At 54.9% G+C, this 15855-nt stretch overlaps 7 protein-coding genes across 7 annotated transcripts, besides 6 other annotated features; all 7 read left to right on the top strand.

Annotated features, from left to right (window-relative positions):
* Nucleotides 1-190: 190 nt before the first annotated feature.
* On the top strand, nt 191-2572 carry TraAM80_05240 (EF-hand domain-containing family member C2; the record flags this gene model as incomplete). The annotated part of the gene is made up of 1 exon (XM_029382129.1): nt 191-2572. One exon carries the CDS (start codon nt 191-193, stop codon nt 2570-2572), a length of 2382 nt encoding a protein of 793 aa, XP_029238052.1.
* Nucleotides 2573-2601: 29 nt separating this feature from the next.
* Nucleotides 2602-2626: a microsatellite.
* Nucleotides 2627-2645: a microsatellite.
* Nucleotides 2646-2852: 207 nt separating this feature from the next.
* Nucleotides 2853-2879: a microsatellite.
* A 108-nt stretch (nt 2880-2987) lies between these two features.
* Nucleotides 2988-4268, top strand: TraAM80_05239 (phosphoribosylpyrophosphate synthetase; the record flags this gene model as incomplete). The annotated part of the gene is made up of 1 exon (XM_029382128.1): nt 2988-4268. One exon carries the CDS (start codon nt 2988-2990, stop codon nt 4266-4268), a length of 1281 nt encoding a protein of 426 aa, XP_029238051.1.
* A 481-nt stretch (nt 4269-4749) lies between these two features.
* On the top strand, nt 4750-7212 carry TraAM80_05238 (putative suppressive immunomodulating factor; the record flags this gene model as incomplete). Its single annotated transcript, XM_029382127.1, has 1 exon — nt 4750-7212. One exon carries the CDS (start codon nt 4750-4752, stop codon nt 7210-7212), a length of 2463 nt encoding a protein of 820 aa, XP_029238050.1.
* A 380-nt stretch (nt 7213-7592) lies between these two features.
* TraAM80_05237 (uncharacterized protein) lies at nt 7593-10703 on the top strand (the record flags this gene model as incomplete). The annotated part of the gene is made up of 1 exon (XM_029382126.1): nt 7593-10703. One exon carries the CDS (start codon nt 7593-7595, stop codon nt 10701-10703), a length of 3111 nt encoding a protein of 1036 aa, XP_029238049.1.
* Nucleotides 10704-11037: 334 nt separating this feature from the next.
* Nucleotides 11038-12261, top strand: TraAM80_05236 (uncharacterized protein; the record flags this gene model as incomplete). Its single annotated transcript, XM_029382125.1, has 1 exon — nt 11038-12261. The coding sequence occupies one exon, from the start codon at nt 11038-11040 to the stop codon at nt 12259-12261; it is 1224 nt and encodes a 407-aa protein (XP_029238048.1).
* Nucleotides 12262-12282: 21 nt separating this feature from the next.
* Nucleotides 12283-12313: a microsatellite.
* A 5-nt stretch (nt 12314-12318) lies between these two features.
* Nucleotides 12319-12377: a microsatellite.
* A 966-nt stretch (nt 12378-13343) lies between these two features.
* On the top strand, nt 13344-13691 carry TraAM80_05235 (uncharacterized protein; the record flags this gene model as incomplete). The annotated part of the gene is made up of 1 exon (XM_029382124.1): nt 13344-13691. The coding sequence occupies one exon, from the start codon at nt 13344-13346 to the stop codon at nt 13689-13691; it is 348 nt and encodes a 115-aa protein (XP_029238047.1).
* A 199-nt stretch (nt 13692-13890) lies between these two features.
* Nucleotides 13891-13919: a microsatellite.
* A 123-nt stretch (nt 13920-14042) lies between these two features.
* Nucleotides 14043-15611, top strand: TraAM80_05234 (uncharacterized protein; the record flags this gene model as incomplete). Its single annotated transcript, XM_029382123.1, has 1 exon — nt 14043-15611. One exon carries the CDS (start codon nt 14043-14045, stop codon nt 15609-15611), a length of 1569 nt encoding a protein of 522 aa, XP_029238046.1.
* Nucleotides 15612-15855: the final 244 nt, after the last annotated feature.

The following is a 15855-nucleotide window of genomic DNA, read 5'->3' as shown; positions in this document are numbered from 1 at the left end:
TTTTTTTTCTAGTACTGTTTTTTTTTTTTTTATGGTTTCTGACTAGTAACGGGAACCGCCGCGGCTGTTACTACTAACAGGGCACCGCTGTGAAGTCCCCGCCCTCATTTCACTTGTTTTCCTGCTCTCCGTTTCGCTTCACCCACCCACACAACCTGTCTATATGCCTTGCGGAAGGAAGTATTTGCAGATGAACTCCCAGAGGCCGGTGTCTCTTAGACATGACGTGCCCACAGAGTACATTCGCGCACTCGACCCAAAGCTCTTGCCTCCGCGTGTGGGCCACAATTGGCTTGACCCGGCATTCCGCAAGGTGCAGGATAAACCACAGCAGTTGGAGGCGGAGCTCCGTGGGAAGCGGGCATTTATATCAAAAGGGGTCTACGATCACACCCCACCAGAGAGGCTGGGACGGACGGCGCAGCAGCTTATGCATGCCCTATCAACAAGGAGAAAAGTCGGCATTGAGGCTGATCGGCGTGCGCAGTACACAACGCTTGCAGACAAGGTGCTTCGTTTCTACGCCTTTTTCACGGAGAAGGCCCCGGAGGGATGCCTGGAAGAGTACTGGCACCGCCGCGTTGTCATAGATTTCTTTCCAGAGGATGACACGGTTCTGATACAAGAGCCACCTATCCCAAACAGTGGACTACGTGGGGGAACTTTTCTTAAGCGCCAGCGTGTGCGTGCCGACCCACGGCAGCGGGAGGAATTTCCTGACGATGAATTTCTCACTCTTAACCACTTCAATGTAGGTAGACCTGTGCGCATTAATGCCGTCGAATTTTTCCTGTATGACTGTGACTTGTTTACGCGAGAGTTTCTCACTGCCCTTGGCGTGAACGTTGCTTCCCCTGTAACGTGTCCAGACTCCTCATTTATGAGTGACTGGAAACGACACCAAGAACGGATGTTGTCTGCCAAGTTTGGTATTCTCTCACAGGACTTTCACGGGGATGAGGCGGTACGGGCGGCACGCTTTGTGCAGGATAGTGGGAAAGTTTTACGCTTCTACTCCCTTCTGGACGAGCGGAACAAGGTGGCTGGGGGCATTGTCAGGAAGCTTGAGGTGTTGTACTTTGTGGAGGATGACTCCATGGCGGTGGTGGAGCGCCCCACGTCCAATGAGGCGACCCCTTCCCTCTTTCTCTCGCGTGGGTGGGTGCCGAAGGAGGGATCCATTGCGAAAGCCAATGAGTTGACGTTTGCTCATCGAGTAAACGGCATGCGGGAACCGTACATTGGACCCGAAGGACACTACACGGCGAGGGACCTAGGTGTCGGCATCACCATTAACGTGCTTGGTCGTCACGTTTTTTTGTACGACTGCGACGATTTCACACGCTCGTACTACTTGGAGAAATACGGTGTAATACTTTCGGATGCGGTGGACTGCCGCGACGAGTATGGACTCTCTCCGGAATCAAGAGTCACTGCATTTCGGCTCACTGCCACGCCTGCTTCTGTTGTTCCCACCGGGAGAGACGATGCAGTCTTGGAGAAGCGAACAGAATGTAAAATGAAGGATGTGCTTCGCTTTCTTTTACGCCTTGCACCGCCATGTTCCGCCGTTGAGCGTCAGCGGCGGTTCACCCTTACGTATTACACAGATACAGATGAGGCTATGGTGTGTGAGACCGTTGTCCGAAACTCCGGCTTTTTGGGTGGTTGTTTCTGCAGTCGAAAACGCCTACCAAAACCAGTGGGATCTGGGGAGGCGTACTACACCGTCTCGGACTTTCCTGTGGGCGCGGTCATCGTGGTGAACGGGCACAGGTTTGAGGTAGTGAACATGGACGAGCACACGGCAAACTATTTGGCGGGGGAGAACGTGCCCGGGATGAATGAGGAGCAGCTGCAGCTGCTCATCACCGCCTTTCGCCTGTTTCTGGAAACACGCTTCCACACCTTCAAGGATGCCTTCCTTGGATTTGACCGCGACAAGGACGGAGTTGTAAGTGTGACAGAGTTTGTCAACCATCTGCAGGAGCTACAAATCACGGGGCGACGCATGGACGGGCAGGCGCTGTTTGACCACATCGCACCGTTTCCTGAGACCGGCTACCTGACGATGGAGGATCTTTTGAAGTGGATGTCCGAGACGGCAACGAACAAAAGCCAGAAGACGCACGAGCCCATTGACGTCGAGGAGCGCACAGTTGTAAGGAAGGCGCTACAGCAGCTATGCATGCGGCTCGAGGCGCGTTGCCTGAACAGCTTGCAAATGTTTCGCCTCGCTTCGACGATGCCGCGGGCGTATACGGAGCGCCGGGCTGACATCTACTCTTTGGCAAACCCGAATCGCGATGCCTCTGTAACACCGGTGCAGTTGCGCCGTTGCATTGAGGAGGTTGTGGGCGGTAACCCTGCACCGCGGGAGATGGATGCGCTGCTGGCGTTCTTTTTCCCACGGTTGCCGCCGGAGGAGTACCGCAATAGACGCGACGTCAGCCTCGAGCATGCTTTGGACCTCAAAGCGTTCCAGAAGAAGTACCACGAGATGAATAAGTTGCTAATGCTGCCAGATATGCCGCAGCAGCAGCAACATCAGTTGTTGCCGCAGGTGGGATGAAACAGTACAACAAGATTTTTTTTTGCGTGAAATAAATAAAGACAAAAACAAAACTATATATATATATATAAATGTTTGGGCGACTCATGCGTGCATGCCGGTGAGTGGGGACATGAGCATAGTGCATCCATAAATGTAGAGCTGCAGCAGGCACCGTGATGTACATGACAACAAAGAGGGCAGGTAGGCGATCAAGAGGACATCTATGTGGTACAGCTGAGACATGTTGCGCCTAGTTGACTTTCATCCGCCTTTTCACCACGAGAAGAGTTTGCCATCTTTGTTGTTGTTGTTGTTTTTTTTTGTTCTAGGAGTTGCGAGGAACGTGACAAACGAAGTTTTCAAAGAACAAAAAAAACGTAAGGAAGACTGCATCAAAGCACAGCGTCATTGTATTGTGTTTTACAGAACTGAGATGCAGGGTAAGGAAATGCAGGAGCCGCAGAAGACGTTTGATGCCGCACAGAAGTGCACTTTTCCAAGCTGCACACCCGAAAAGGAAACGGAGGACAAGCGAAGGAGTCATTCTGCATCTCTCACAGACCAGCACTTAGCATTGCAGAATCAACTGATGCGGATCAAGAATGCATACTACTATGCCCCTGGTGATGCCATGGCGGAAGTGCATCCAACGCAAGGAACTGTCTCACCACGCCACGGCAAAAATATCCCGCCTCCGTGTATCGTTTCCGGGAACGGTAATCGTCCTCTCGCGGAGTCAGTGTCGATGTTGCTGGGATTCCCCACCCACCAAACGCTGGTGGGGCAGCATGCGAATGGGGAGGTGAATGTGCGCATTGATGAGAGCGTTCTTGGCGCCGATGTGTACATCATTCAGAGCATGGCAGGAAATGAAGTAATAGACGTGAACACGGCTGTAATGGAGCTACTTTTTCTAATTCGAAAGATGCGTCTAAGCAATGCCAGGCGGGTTACTGCAGTGATTCCGTACCTCGCTTACTCCCGCCAGGACAGCAAACACTCCGCACGCAGCACCGTGTCTTCCTCCGCCATTGCAGAGATGCTGACGCAAGCGGGTGTAGACCGTGTCACGACACTGGATCTCCATTCTGGGCAGATACAAGGCTTTTTTGAAAACACTCCACTCGACAATCTGCAGATGAGCCCGGAGTTTGCAAAATATCTCTGTAGTCAGTCTTGGTTTGACCCAGACAACATGGCAATTGTTTCAGTTGGTTCCAGCGGCCTAGAGCGAGCAAGAAAGTTGGCTGACGTCCTGAGGATTGGTTGCATTGTAACCATCATGAAGCGATGCAGTGCTTCCGGGGTCGAAACATTGCAGCCCGTTGGCGATGTAAAGGGCCGTATCTGTGTTGTTCTGGGGGGCATGTGTGACACGGGCCACACCACTGAGCAGGTGTGTGCACTTCTCCATGACTTGGGCGCAACAAAGATAACCGCCTGCTTTACGCACGGCATTTTGACCCCACCGTGCATCCAGCGCATTAACGATTGTGAATCTCTTAGTGAGATTGTCGTGTCCGACTCCATTCCCCAGGAGGAACATCTCCGCCTGATTCCCAAGTTGAAGGTGCTTACCATTGCCCCCCTTCTCGCCACCGTCATCGACATGCACACACGGGACGAGGGCATCAGCTCTCTCTTTGACATGTCCCCTCTTCAACTGGGGGAAAAAAAGGTGTCTTGCGCACCTGAAGCGATGCCATCCCATTGAGGCGGGCTGGGTGATGGGAAGCCGCCGCAAAGGTTGAGCGGCCTAGTAAGTGAGAGAAGAAAAGACACATGCACACGCACACAAACTAAAGTGAAAAATTGCAAGAATAACGATAGCTGCAGCGACAATATGCGTTGGTGATGGGATGACTTCCAATAACTCTTCACCCGCACTGCAAAAGCAATTCCAACAGAAGTAGTTTGGTGAGAAGCGTCATGTTTACTTTGTTGTTTTTTATTTGTCCAGCACAGTTAAAAAAAAAAATAACAAATTAACACGCACAATAAAGAAAAAAAAACAATTGGGTTTTCCTTGTTTCCGAGTTCCTTGTGGGCCTCTCCACGACGGCACAGCTGTACCGCTTTAGTTTCTTTTTGTTTTTTATTCGCCTTTATTTTCTCGGGGGAGGGCTTTTCACTTGGACTAAACAGTGGTATTCTTTGTTGTCGTAGTGGCGGGTGGCAAGTAACAAGGGGCTGCAATGTCTTCTGTGGTGACGCTGCGCGAGTTGGACACCCTTGAGAAGGAGGACCAGCCCCTGCTGGAGCGGTTTGAGCGGTGTCGCCACGACGTGGTTCGTGTGTCCGCCAGCTCCATCCTACACGACTGCATTGCCGTGACTACAAAAGGCGGGTTTGTGGAGCTTATCAACATTGACACCGGCGCGTTTCGTCTCTTTCTCAGCCATTTAGGCGACACGCCACTGGAGTCACTGCTGCGGTGTTTTTCTCTCGTGCCAGCCCTCTATGCCGCGTGCGGCAGGCATCACCTGCTCTATTCACTTGCATACTCAAATGAATTACTTCTGGCGGACATGGAACAGGGCACAGTGGAGGTCCTTGCGAGATTTCACAGCCGACCCAGTGTTGTTTTCTGCGATGGCGACTATATGTTGTGTGGTGAGGGATGTGGGCAGGTGGCGCTGTGGCGGGCTCCATGTGATGCGGCGGGGGCAAAACTTTTGTGGCGGCAGCCGGTGTTTGCAGACACTGTCCTCTGCATCTCTGTGCAGCGCGATTATGTATTCTGCGCGTCAGTTGACTATCACGTCTATGTTCTGGCACTGGAGTCCGGTGAAATTGTTGCTGCGCTTCCACACGAGCCAGCACCAGCGGTCGCACTTCAGCCTGCCGCCGTTTCGCAGGTGAGTCGTACCCTTACGGTGCTGTTTTTGCCAGAGATTCTCTCAGTGTACTCCCCACCGCCACTTGTGGAGGATGCCCCGGCCACCGCAAAGATTGATAACTCTGCGTGGAGCTGTACTGCTGTACTGCGTCTCGACGTGCAGATCAGCTGTGCAAGTTGCTTCGCCGAACTCATGGCGCTTGGGACTGCCTCTGGTGTGGTGCTTCTTCTGGGAATAGAGGCAACATCTGGCGAGCTTGTGGAACGCGTGCGCTTTGACGTCGGTTTCTCTGTCGTTGGCATTCAAATGTTTTCGAACGGGAAACTGGCGGTGGTGACCTCCGCAGGTGACGTGTGGAAGTGGGCCATACACGATCTACTCCCGCGAGAGGGTGATGGTGCAGAAGAGGAGGAAGAGGAGGCGGAGAACTTGTCTGTGCCGCAGCCACACACGAAGCCACTTGATCCTACACAAACGGTGCCGCCCGCGTCAGGTGACCGCGTGGGGGTGAGTGATGAGGAGGAGATTGTGGTGGAGATGGGTGACGAAGCCTCTTCGTCTGTCTCTTCTTCGTTGTCCATGTCTTGTCACTCGGTGCGGCTTGAGAGTAATACGGCTGACGTGTACAGCGAGTCCAGCGAAGTGGGAATAGAGGGGGCCGCGGCCTGGCCATGGAGGCCGAATTTTGACAGTGACACGACACCTTCCAACCCCATCGATGGTATGACTGAGACTGGGGTTGCGCGAGGTAAAACGTCAGCTGAGGACACTGCTGCGGCTGGGGATGCCGCGGGCCAGTCGCTGTCGCTAGCGGCCGCCGTCGTTATCACTAATGATGAGGAGGACGACGGCGACGGTAGTGGTGGCAATGATGATAACGGTTATGGTGGCAAAGGCTCTGAGCATTCGTTTCAGCCTAGTAGTATTAGTATCGTGGCCGGTACAGTTGGGGCGGCAGATACTTTGCGGAGTGTCAGCTTCGCTCCGCCGCATGCGTGCCTCGACATGGACCCACACTCCACTTCTCATGTTGTGGACTGCCCTACTAGCTTCAGTGCGGATCCGTCTGCTTGCCGCGATGGAGTGCAGCTGCAGCGAGAAGGTGGGGTGATGGTCACTGCACCCGTCTCGAACGACGCTCAGTACCCATCTGCTTTCATGTCATCCGCGTGCTCTCGCGCCTTGCGGAGTGTGCTGCGCGGGACCGACTTGGGACCGCCTGCAGTCATCACTGGGCTGCGCTCCGGCAAACGCATGGATCCTAGGAAGGCACGCCATGTCGTTGAGAACAGCCATGCCGAGGTAGTATTGCCGCATCCCGAGAGCCAGAGCTCAACGGTGTTGGTAAACCACCGGCAGTCCTTGGAGGAGGCGAAGTTTGACTACGCTGAGTACGCCAAGGCTCATTCGTTCAAGGCAGAGGCGTTGAAGTATCGCTACCCCGTCAAACTCCCTGTGCACGGGCTGCACGCACAGGTGTTTGCCGCTGCAGAACCCCGACTGCAGGACCACTCTAACGGAAATGTGGAGAATGCAGAAAGCGACGATAAACGCAAGAAGCAGCGACAGCAACAGGCCATCATAGATGATCTTATGAACGTCACCTTTCAAAACTTTACACGGCGGAAGGACACGGCACTTGAGGAGGAGCGTCGTCATGGTGGTCCTGACATTCGACAGCACTTGTGCGACAACCTGCTGTTTGGGCCAGTCGATCCAAGCGCCACGGTGCTATTTCAGGAGACCCGCGTGCAGTTGACCGTACCCAAAATGCTTTTTCTTCCCATGCCGCTGCCGCCCACACCCTCGGTGCTTTGATGGGTGCAAAAGATATACGTATTCCATAGAGAAGACCTTTTTTCCCTTGCCATGTGTGAGTGAGTGTATGGGTCTGAACTCATGATATTCTTTTCCCTTAGAGACCCAGACGAAAAGTAATAATAATAATCGAAGGAGAGCACATTTCATTATCTGGCATCCCTTTGCATTCTCTTTATTCCTTGTTTCCGCTGTCTGTGTCTTTGTTCTTGTCCACAGCTTTGCTTTTCTTTTGTGAACTTTTCACCGCTGCCCGTTTGCAGAACAGCAGCAGGGGGGTGAGAGTGGAACAAAAGTTAGGCAGATATAGGGTGGAAAGTGGGAGGAGCAAAACCAAGAAGAGAGAGCAAAAGGAAACTTCGGAAAAACACACGGCCGCGATGGGGGATGAGGTGCGGTCGCTCGTGGAGCTTGTGTTCCGGCAGCGCCACGAGGAGGTACTGACGTGCGAGAGCGTCATCGTTATTGGGCGTGGGACGTCCAACAAGGGCTCGAAGGCACGTCTGCTGGCGCTCTGCCGCCCGTTCGCTTCCTCCTCCTCGTTGCCGTCGTATGTGACACAGACGACGTTGAATGTTGTGCAGGTGAAGTCCGGGCGGGTAGCCAAGGTTAAGCTGGTGTTTGTTGTGACACGCCTCGTGGACGTGAGCCACGACGGCAGTTTTGACGCAACCTTCAACTTCGGCGGAAGCGGCATGATCTCCGTCGCCTTCGAGTCACACATTCAACGAGAGATGTTTGTTGCGGCGGTGCATAAAGTGCAGCGGGACTTGCAGCCACAGTTGACGGCCGTCTCGCGGGACGTGCAGGCCTTGTTGACAGACGCGCTGGGTGCCGAGGTAGAGGCAGACGCTGCAGCACGTGTGAAAAGTCTGCAGCATGAGAAACGTCGGGCCCTCACTGCGGAGGATGAGCAGCGGCTGCGAGAGTTTCTTGGGTGGAACGGCTTTGACGACATCCGGAGTGCAGAGAAGCGACTGTCAACGCGGCAGAAAGAGGCTGAGTTGTCGTCGGTGGAGGTGCTGTTGACGTCAGTCGGCGCATGGGAAGCGGTGCGCTCGCACATTACGGAACTGATTATGGACGTGGAGGGGCTTGAGGGGCGTATTGGGCAGTACTCACGGCAAATACTTTCCAAGAAGGAACAACTACAGCGCATTGAACATCAGAGCAACGTGCTGCAACGCAAACAGCGGAATTTACGGAAACTGCACGAGCACCTTGAGGCGTTATGCAGTCAACTTAGCCTCCCGCCGCACACGAGTACGCTACTTCTGCGGCTACAAAGCACTCGAGACGAGGAGTTGGTAAACTTCTTTGCTGAGGGAAACAATGCGAAGTTGCTATCTGTTGCGATGAAGCACATGCGGTCGCTGCTGCAGAACAAAAAGCTTGGGACGGATTACCCTATCACAGCTGTGGCGGAGCGTCGTGCGTTTTTCATGGAGCAACGTCGCATGATTGCTCAACGTTCCAAGGCGTATATCCTTGCGACAATTAGTAAGTACGAAACGACCTATCGCGCCGACCGCGCACGCTATAGCGGTAACGGACGGCTCGTGTGGCGAATGCACTTGGAGCTCATGGCACAACTAGCAAGTATCCGTGACGTGATCACGGCGCTGGTGCACATTGACTTGGAGGGTTACATTGCTGTACTTCGCCGCTATCGGGCGAGCATGCAACGCGTCTACGCCCTGGAAATGCACAAATTTTTCAAGTATGTACGGACCCACGTAAAGAAGGTTGGTCACCGCGGCCCGTTTCTTCTTGGTATGCGGGATTCCTCGGGTGAGACCCTCGCCAATCACATGGAGACAACAGAAGCTGGAGAGACACCGCTACGAGTGTGGGGGACGGGTAACAGCGTAGCTTCAACACCGGTTGCAAGTTTGTTGCGCACCCCAAATGGAGGCAACGGTGAAGAAGAAGAGGGAATGATATGCATTGAGTTGCCCACAGCTCGGGACGCAGGTTTGCGGCTTTACGATGTTGCAGACGCGTGTGAGGCGTCGGCTTCCGCTGCACGCAATTCCTCCCTATCATTGGCCTCTGGATGGACGGGCACTTCTGGTGGTAAGCTGCGGCCTGATTTGGCTCTTGCCATGGTGCTTGAGACAACTTTTAGTATTGTCCTGCAGGAGGAGGAGACCCTGCGGCAGTGTTTTGGGATTGTTGCGAAGGCCACAAAGGATGATAAGACGGGTGAGTTGCTTAGACCTTTCAATGAAAATGTACTGGCAACCTACGCGGAGGATGCAGCGAGGCTCTTGAACGATTCTTTGCTGGAGTTGTTCGGTGGCGACAAACTGGTGCAGTTCCCCCCGAGCACGGCGAATTTATATGACAGAAAAATGGCATTCTCTGACGCGGACGGGGGGGCTGACAGCCGCAGCAGCGGAAACGACGCCACGCAGGCGCAACAGGCGTGTTATTTGTTAAGGCAGCTTGTGGAGATCGCGGAGTTTTGCGGGGAGAAGTGCGATCGACTGTACGCCGTGCCGGTTATGGTCATGCTGCAAGCATACCGCTGTGAAGGTACCCCAACTTCGGAAAGCGTGTTTTGCCAGATGTTGCTTCAGGCCCTGGAGCCGGTCGTGGCGGCAACTGTTTCACGGAGTATCGCGGAGCAAACCGCCTCCATTGCCACCTGCCGCAAGCGCTACTTTGTACACCCTGGTGGGATGCTGAGTTGCTTCACAAAATTTCCGGCGTTCGTGCAGCGCATGGAGGCAGTGCACAACGCACTTCCACCGGCAGTCTGCGACCGCAGGAAGTACGCAGCTATTGCTTTGAGTTTTGTGGACCAGGCGTTTGAGGCACTAAACTACATTACGCACCTTGGTGGTGCCGAGGCGCGCAGTGGCACAAAGCTCAGTTTTCTAGAATCCATTGAGAAGCGGGCGGCGAAGTGGCTTGATGGACTGGACAACAACTCTGTCAAGCGTGGCATCATTCAGCAGTATCGCCACCATGCCTTTTTCTGTGCCTTTTACGCTTCTCTACCCGAAACAGCCTACGCCGTGGAGTTGCTACGGGAGCGATACGCTTCCTCTCGAACGCTGCTGGACCACTACGAGGAGGCCTACCTCACACGCATTCTCCTAGTGAAGAACTTCCCTGAGTTTGGCACCTTTGTGCTTGTAGCTGAGGACCTTGCCCAGATCCACTCACGCGAAGAGCTGCGGCACCACAACGCGCTTTCCGTTGAGGCCGTACGCCGTGTCTTGCGTTGCCTGCCGCAGGAGGTGCGCAGCGGCATTCCGTCCAGCTCTCGCCGCATGAAAAAACACTTTCTCCGCGATGTGACAGATCAAAAGGAGGAAGGGTCCTTTCATTGCACGCTTCTGCAGCGCCTCTGGCAGCATTTCTCCGCACTGCTTCTGCAGAAGATTGACTTTTTGAATGCGTTGCTCCGCTGGCCCATGTACACCGGAATGGAAATGACCGTCACACGAGCCGAGGTGTTGGCTCTACTGCAGGCTGCTTGACGCAACTCCTCCGCTGTTTGTTTGTATGGCAGACACCTGCATGTCTGCTCCACTGAATTTGCAGCATGTTTTTGTTGGTTCCTACTAATTCCTCCTCTGTCCCAGCCTTCGTTTTTTTTCTTCCTTTCTTTTCATTTTTGTGTTTGTCTGAGGTTGACTTTTGCATGCTTTTTTAGTTTATTTTTGTTTTCCCCCTCGCTTTCTTTCGTTTTTGTTTGGGTGTGGTTTCGCGTTCCTCGGTTTCCCCAGCAACGGGCCTTTTTCTTCGGGTTGCATTGGTGCCGTTGTCGTAGTTGAAGTCTCTCTTTTTGTGTGTGCGTTGTGGACTGGGTACATGGATGGCGGCGGCGGCGGCGACAAGGTGCTGCGCCGCGAGCTGGATGGCGCCAACCGCCTCGCAGAGTTCCGTCTGAAGAAAGTCATGGAACTGAGGGGCGAGGTGCTGCGCTTGCGCCGTCTCCTCCTCAGCGTGCAGGGCGGCAGCGAGGCTATGCAGCGGCGCGGTTCTACAAAAAGACGGGACGGATCTCTCGCCACGGCCACAGCAGCCAGAGTGGCGGCGGCGCGACCTTTGTGCCGCAGCGAAGCGATCTCCGTGTCACCTCCTCTGGCATCTGCAGCAATAGAATCGGAGGAAACGGGAGCAAAGCATCGGCGGCGGATGTCGTCATCGCCGCTGTCGTCAGTGCTTTCCACTGCCGCTGCCACGCAGGTGGCGTCGCCCGGGCCGCCTGTGTCGTCCGTGCCGTTGAGTGCAGTACGGGGGCTAAGCTGCGGCTTATCGCCCGCCACCCGACAGCAGCAGCAGCAGCAACCCACCGCAACGAAGGGCGGATCCCGGCGTCTGTCGTCGCTGTCGCTACGCACGCAGTCCGCCGCGGCACGACCGAAGCTGACATCTCGCCCATTTATTAAACTTCACACCGGCGTTGAGCTCCGCGGCCCAAGGACATTTACGCGCGCGCCCCCGCCGTTGTCCACGTCGCTTTGTGTGGTAGCGGCAGCGTCCAAAGCCACGCCGATGTCTGTGGTTGCTCTGGATGGAGCTTCTGCTGAAGTACTCACTCCGCCAATGTCACCGTCACCGTCGTCACGGTTGTACTCTTCTCTTGCTATTCGTCAAGAACGCGAAACTGTTCGGGAGGCCCTTGCTATGCTGCGTGGAATCATGCTGCTTGCCGACCGCAACATGCTTTCAACCCTCACAACGCTTAGCAACCGCCGCTGCATTGATCATGCCCTTCCCACCGCGCTAGCAGAGTTTAAGCAGTGTTTGTTGCGTGTTCATCCGTTGTTGGGCGGCAAGCTGCGTGAGGGTGAGGCGTGGCACATTGATGAGGATGAGAGAGATGCGTTAGAGGTGGTGGAGGCGCCTGGCATGGCGGCCGCACTGCGGGACCTTGTTGTCACACACGACTACACAGCATGCGTCTATCAGCAGGTGCTTCATCAGGATGACGGCATGATAGGCATGAGACTCGGAAAGGCATTTCATGAGGTCTACGCAAACGTGTATGTGCTGCTCGCCCTGGCACAGTGCCCCGCCGCGCTCCGTTAATGCACCTGTGCGAGGATGATTTGTGATATGCTGTGTGTGTGTGTGTGATGTGGTAGGAAAAAAAAGAAAAAACATAAATCTGATGGAGAAAAAAAAATAGAATAAAATAGAATAAATTTCCTTTTTGCTCTCTGTGAAAAGGAGCAACACCAACTACCACTACAAGTGCAAGGAGGCAGTAAGTTTTCCATGTAGCCGACCCCGCACTCTCTCGTTCTGGCGCGTTTACGCATAAATACATACATGCAGACTCTTTCTCTTTTTCTCTCACCCTCTTCACTCAACTTGTACGCTGCCACAACACGCCAGCAGAGGACAGGTGCAAGCGGGCAGCCGTGGTGTTGAGTTAGTTGCGGGTTGGAAAACGGTTAGCAGAGGGTGCGAATGCGGCGTTGTACTTTGCACCGTGCCAGTTTTCAGATTCCGTCCAGCGAGAAGCGTGAGGGTCAAATCATCCTCAACCGCTTTCGCAGAAATTGTAAGGACAGAAACAGTCTTCGTTGGCTGCCGCGCGCCGTCACCGCCAGCCGTCTGCAGTCTTAGGTTGCGGTTGGCGGTATTCTGTTGGGCGCGACTGTCTTCATTGGTCCGTGGCTCGTCGACGAATACCGCGAGCTGCTCGGGTACAAGTTTGTGCCGGTGCCACTGCCTGCGGTGCCGCACACCTCTCCGGCGTGGTGGGAGAACGAGTGGCGCAAAGGCAACCCACTGTGGCGTACTGGGGAGTCGACAAGTAAGTTTTACCGCGGCCCATTTGACTTTGTGCGTGCTGCGACTGGGCGGAGCATGTACGACGGTGGTGCCTTAAGGAAGGGGTAGGGGGTGGGCCGGCGCCCCCGCGCCCTCGTGCCTCTCTGTGGTGACTCACCATCGTGAAGTAGCTCGCTGTGCGCGGGTTCGAGGTGAACGCTGTGGATGCGTCCGAGACGGCGATGCGGGCCTGTGTGTAGCGCACCAAGCGGGCGCTCCCCCTCGACGCCCACAAACGCGTTCATTTGCACTGGCGCGACATATTTGCCTCAGGGCTTTGGGAGGGCACCCTGCGGGGCGTGAAGTTTGACGTCATCTACGAGCGGCAGGTGATGACCTCACTGAACCGCGATCAGCGTGAGGACTACGCCTACTTGATGAAGCAGGCACTCGCGGAGGACGGGGTGATGTACGTGGAGGGCATCTTCCACACCGGCCGGGTGCAGGGCAGCACGGTGCATGGGCCCCCCTTCGCGTTGTCGCAGCGGGAGCTGAAGCGTCTCTTCCCAGAAAAAGACGGCTTTTTGGTGCGCTGCAAGGAAACTAATGATGCCATAACGAAGCTGAGCCGCGAAAATCGCATTCTGCAACGGATCCCGAAGGAGTTGTACGCTACACCGTTTCACTGCGCGGTGTTTCAAGTGAGGAGCGTTGATGCGGCGGCGGTGACACTCCCATGAGTTCGATAGTACACCCCCGCCTCCACATGTACTCTTATGCGTGGTGAGCGTTCACACGTTGTATCATACCGTATTTTGCCCACGTCAACACACAGACACGCACATACAAAAGACATAGCTACATGCGTACAAATATGTGTTCAAAGGAAGTGTGCCTTAGCCACTTTTTTTTCCTTCCACCCTCTCACACATGCACACACTCCCTGCCTGCCTGCCTGCCTGTTTGCCATTTTGTAGTATGGATTGTTTTTACCTTCCCTTTGACTTTCTTTAATACTTTTTTTTTGTCTTACATGCCTTTTCGGTGCTAATGCAAGAAGAAGCAAAACACGACACCGTTAGGCTAGGAGGATGCGTTGTATACTGCGGCCTTGCCTGCATCATCATCACCGTCAGTTGCAGCAGCGCGTTGCAGCCTTCGCCGTGCCGAGGGCCGCTACGACTGCCGCTGCCCTTCTAGTCGGCGTGCGTCACCAAGGCAACTCACTCATCGGCACCATTCATGGTGGGGAGTTGTCGCTTCCGAGTGATCCACAGGGCGGCTCGCAGCTCTCCGCGCGCAATATAGCGGTGGAGGCGCTTCAGATGAAAAAACTGCATCAGGAGCGGGGCGGCAACCCAATGCTTGCGCAACAGGCCCGCCGTGTGCTCTTCGCCACGTCCATCGCTGGTCAGAGCCTCGACGCCCGCTCTGTCGCCCTGCTGCTCAACACTGCCGTTTACTTTGGCATGGAGAGTGACGCGAAGCTCGTGCGGGAGTGCATTGACTACTGTCTGAAGAACGACAAACTCATCACCGTCGACGTGCTGCCCATTGTCGTCACTGCCTGCGCCACCCTCAAGTCGCGCGACGCCCGAGAGGTGATTGAGATGCAGGCGCAGAAGGCCTCCCGCAACGCGAAGTACTTGGATGCCAAGGGTGTCGCGAACATCATCAGCGCCTTCTCCAAAACTGGCATCAACCACGAGAAGCTTTTTGGATTTCTGTCGAAGCGCGTGCAGACTCTCGCGCGCGTGGGGGAGTTTGAGGCGGCGCATCTTGTCATCATAGCGAATGCCTTCTCGCGGCTGCGGTACCGTGATAAATTTGTCTTTGGCGCCATCGCCCGTCGCGCCATGTCGCTGCGGGAGCGCGTCACGGTGAACGAGCTTGTGCCCCTCATCGTCGCCTTTTCAAAGATTGGGCTGAAGGACCCGAAGCTCAGCAAGCGCTTCGCCACCAAGGCGATGGAGTACGTTGACCAGATGAACGCGGAGCAGGTGGCGAGCATGTTTATGGCCTTTGCCTACTTTGGCATCCGCTACGACCAGCTTTTTGGGGTTCTCACAAACCGCGCGGTGGAGCTCATTGACGAGTTCAACGCGCAGTACATCAGCACCACCCTTAACGCCTTCCAGCGCATTGGCATCAACAACCCGGAGCTCTTTGACAACTTGGCCGAGAGGGCCCTGGCGGTGGTGCAGGACCACGACGCCCGCGATATTTCCAAGACGATTACTGCCCTCGCCCACTTCGGCCTGAAGGACGAGGAGCTTTTTAAGCGCCTCGCCTCACACGCCGCGAGCATCGCCGATCAGTTTGATGCGATGGGACTTGTGAACACCGCCCACGCCTTTGCTCGAACCAACTTCCTGCAGCAGGACATGGCGGTTGCCCTCTCCGAGCGCAGCGTCTACGTTTGCCGCCAAATTGATGCGGGTGAGGCGCGCCGGCTGCTGTGGTCCCTCGCAAAGTTTCAAGTGCGTGACCCGAAGATTTTGACGCCTGCCTTTAACCGCTGCCTTGCGCTGCACCAAGACTTCTTCTCTGACCCCACTGGCAGTGAGGAGATTGAGGAGATCTTTGACATCTACGGCCCCAACTTTTGTCCACCGCTATACCAGCTGTACGTTTCCCGTGGGTCCGCGCCACAGATGTGAGACGCTGCAGTTGACGCCGCAGGACATCTTTGACGCACGGCGGCTGCTTTCACTGCGATGGGTTGCACCCCCCCCCCCCCCCACCACCACACACACATACACATACACTGCTAACACTGCTACTCTCTGTTGCACGTTCATGTGTCTTGTCGCGTGTTCACAGATGCCATGATGACCTCCTTGACTGGGAAAGGCGATGAAGGCGGTCGTTTTTTTTCTCTTATAAAGAAGGGAACTGGCCGAA

The sequence above is a fragment of the Trypanosoma rangeli genome, assembly GCF_003719475.1.
Source record: "Trypanosoma rangeli strain AM80 chromosome Unknown Tra_15.4_contig_00166, whole genome shotgun sequence".
In the NCBI taxonomy this organism is placed as follows: Eukaryota; Euglenozoa; class Kinetoplastea; order Trypanosomatida; family Trypanosomatidae; genus Trypanosoma; species Trypanosoma rangeli.
Note: the sequence above shows the minus strand (reverse complement) of the source record. Positions and strands in the feature narration are given on the sequence as shown.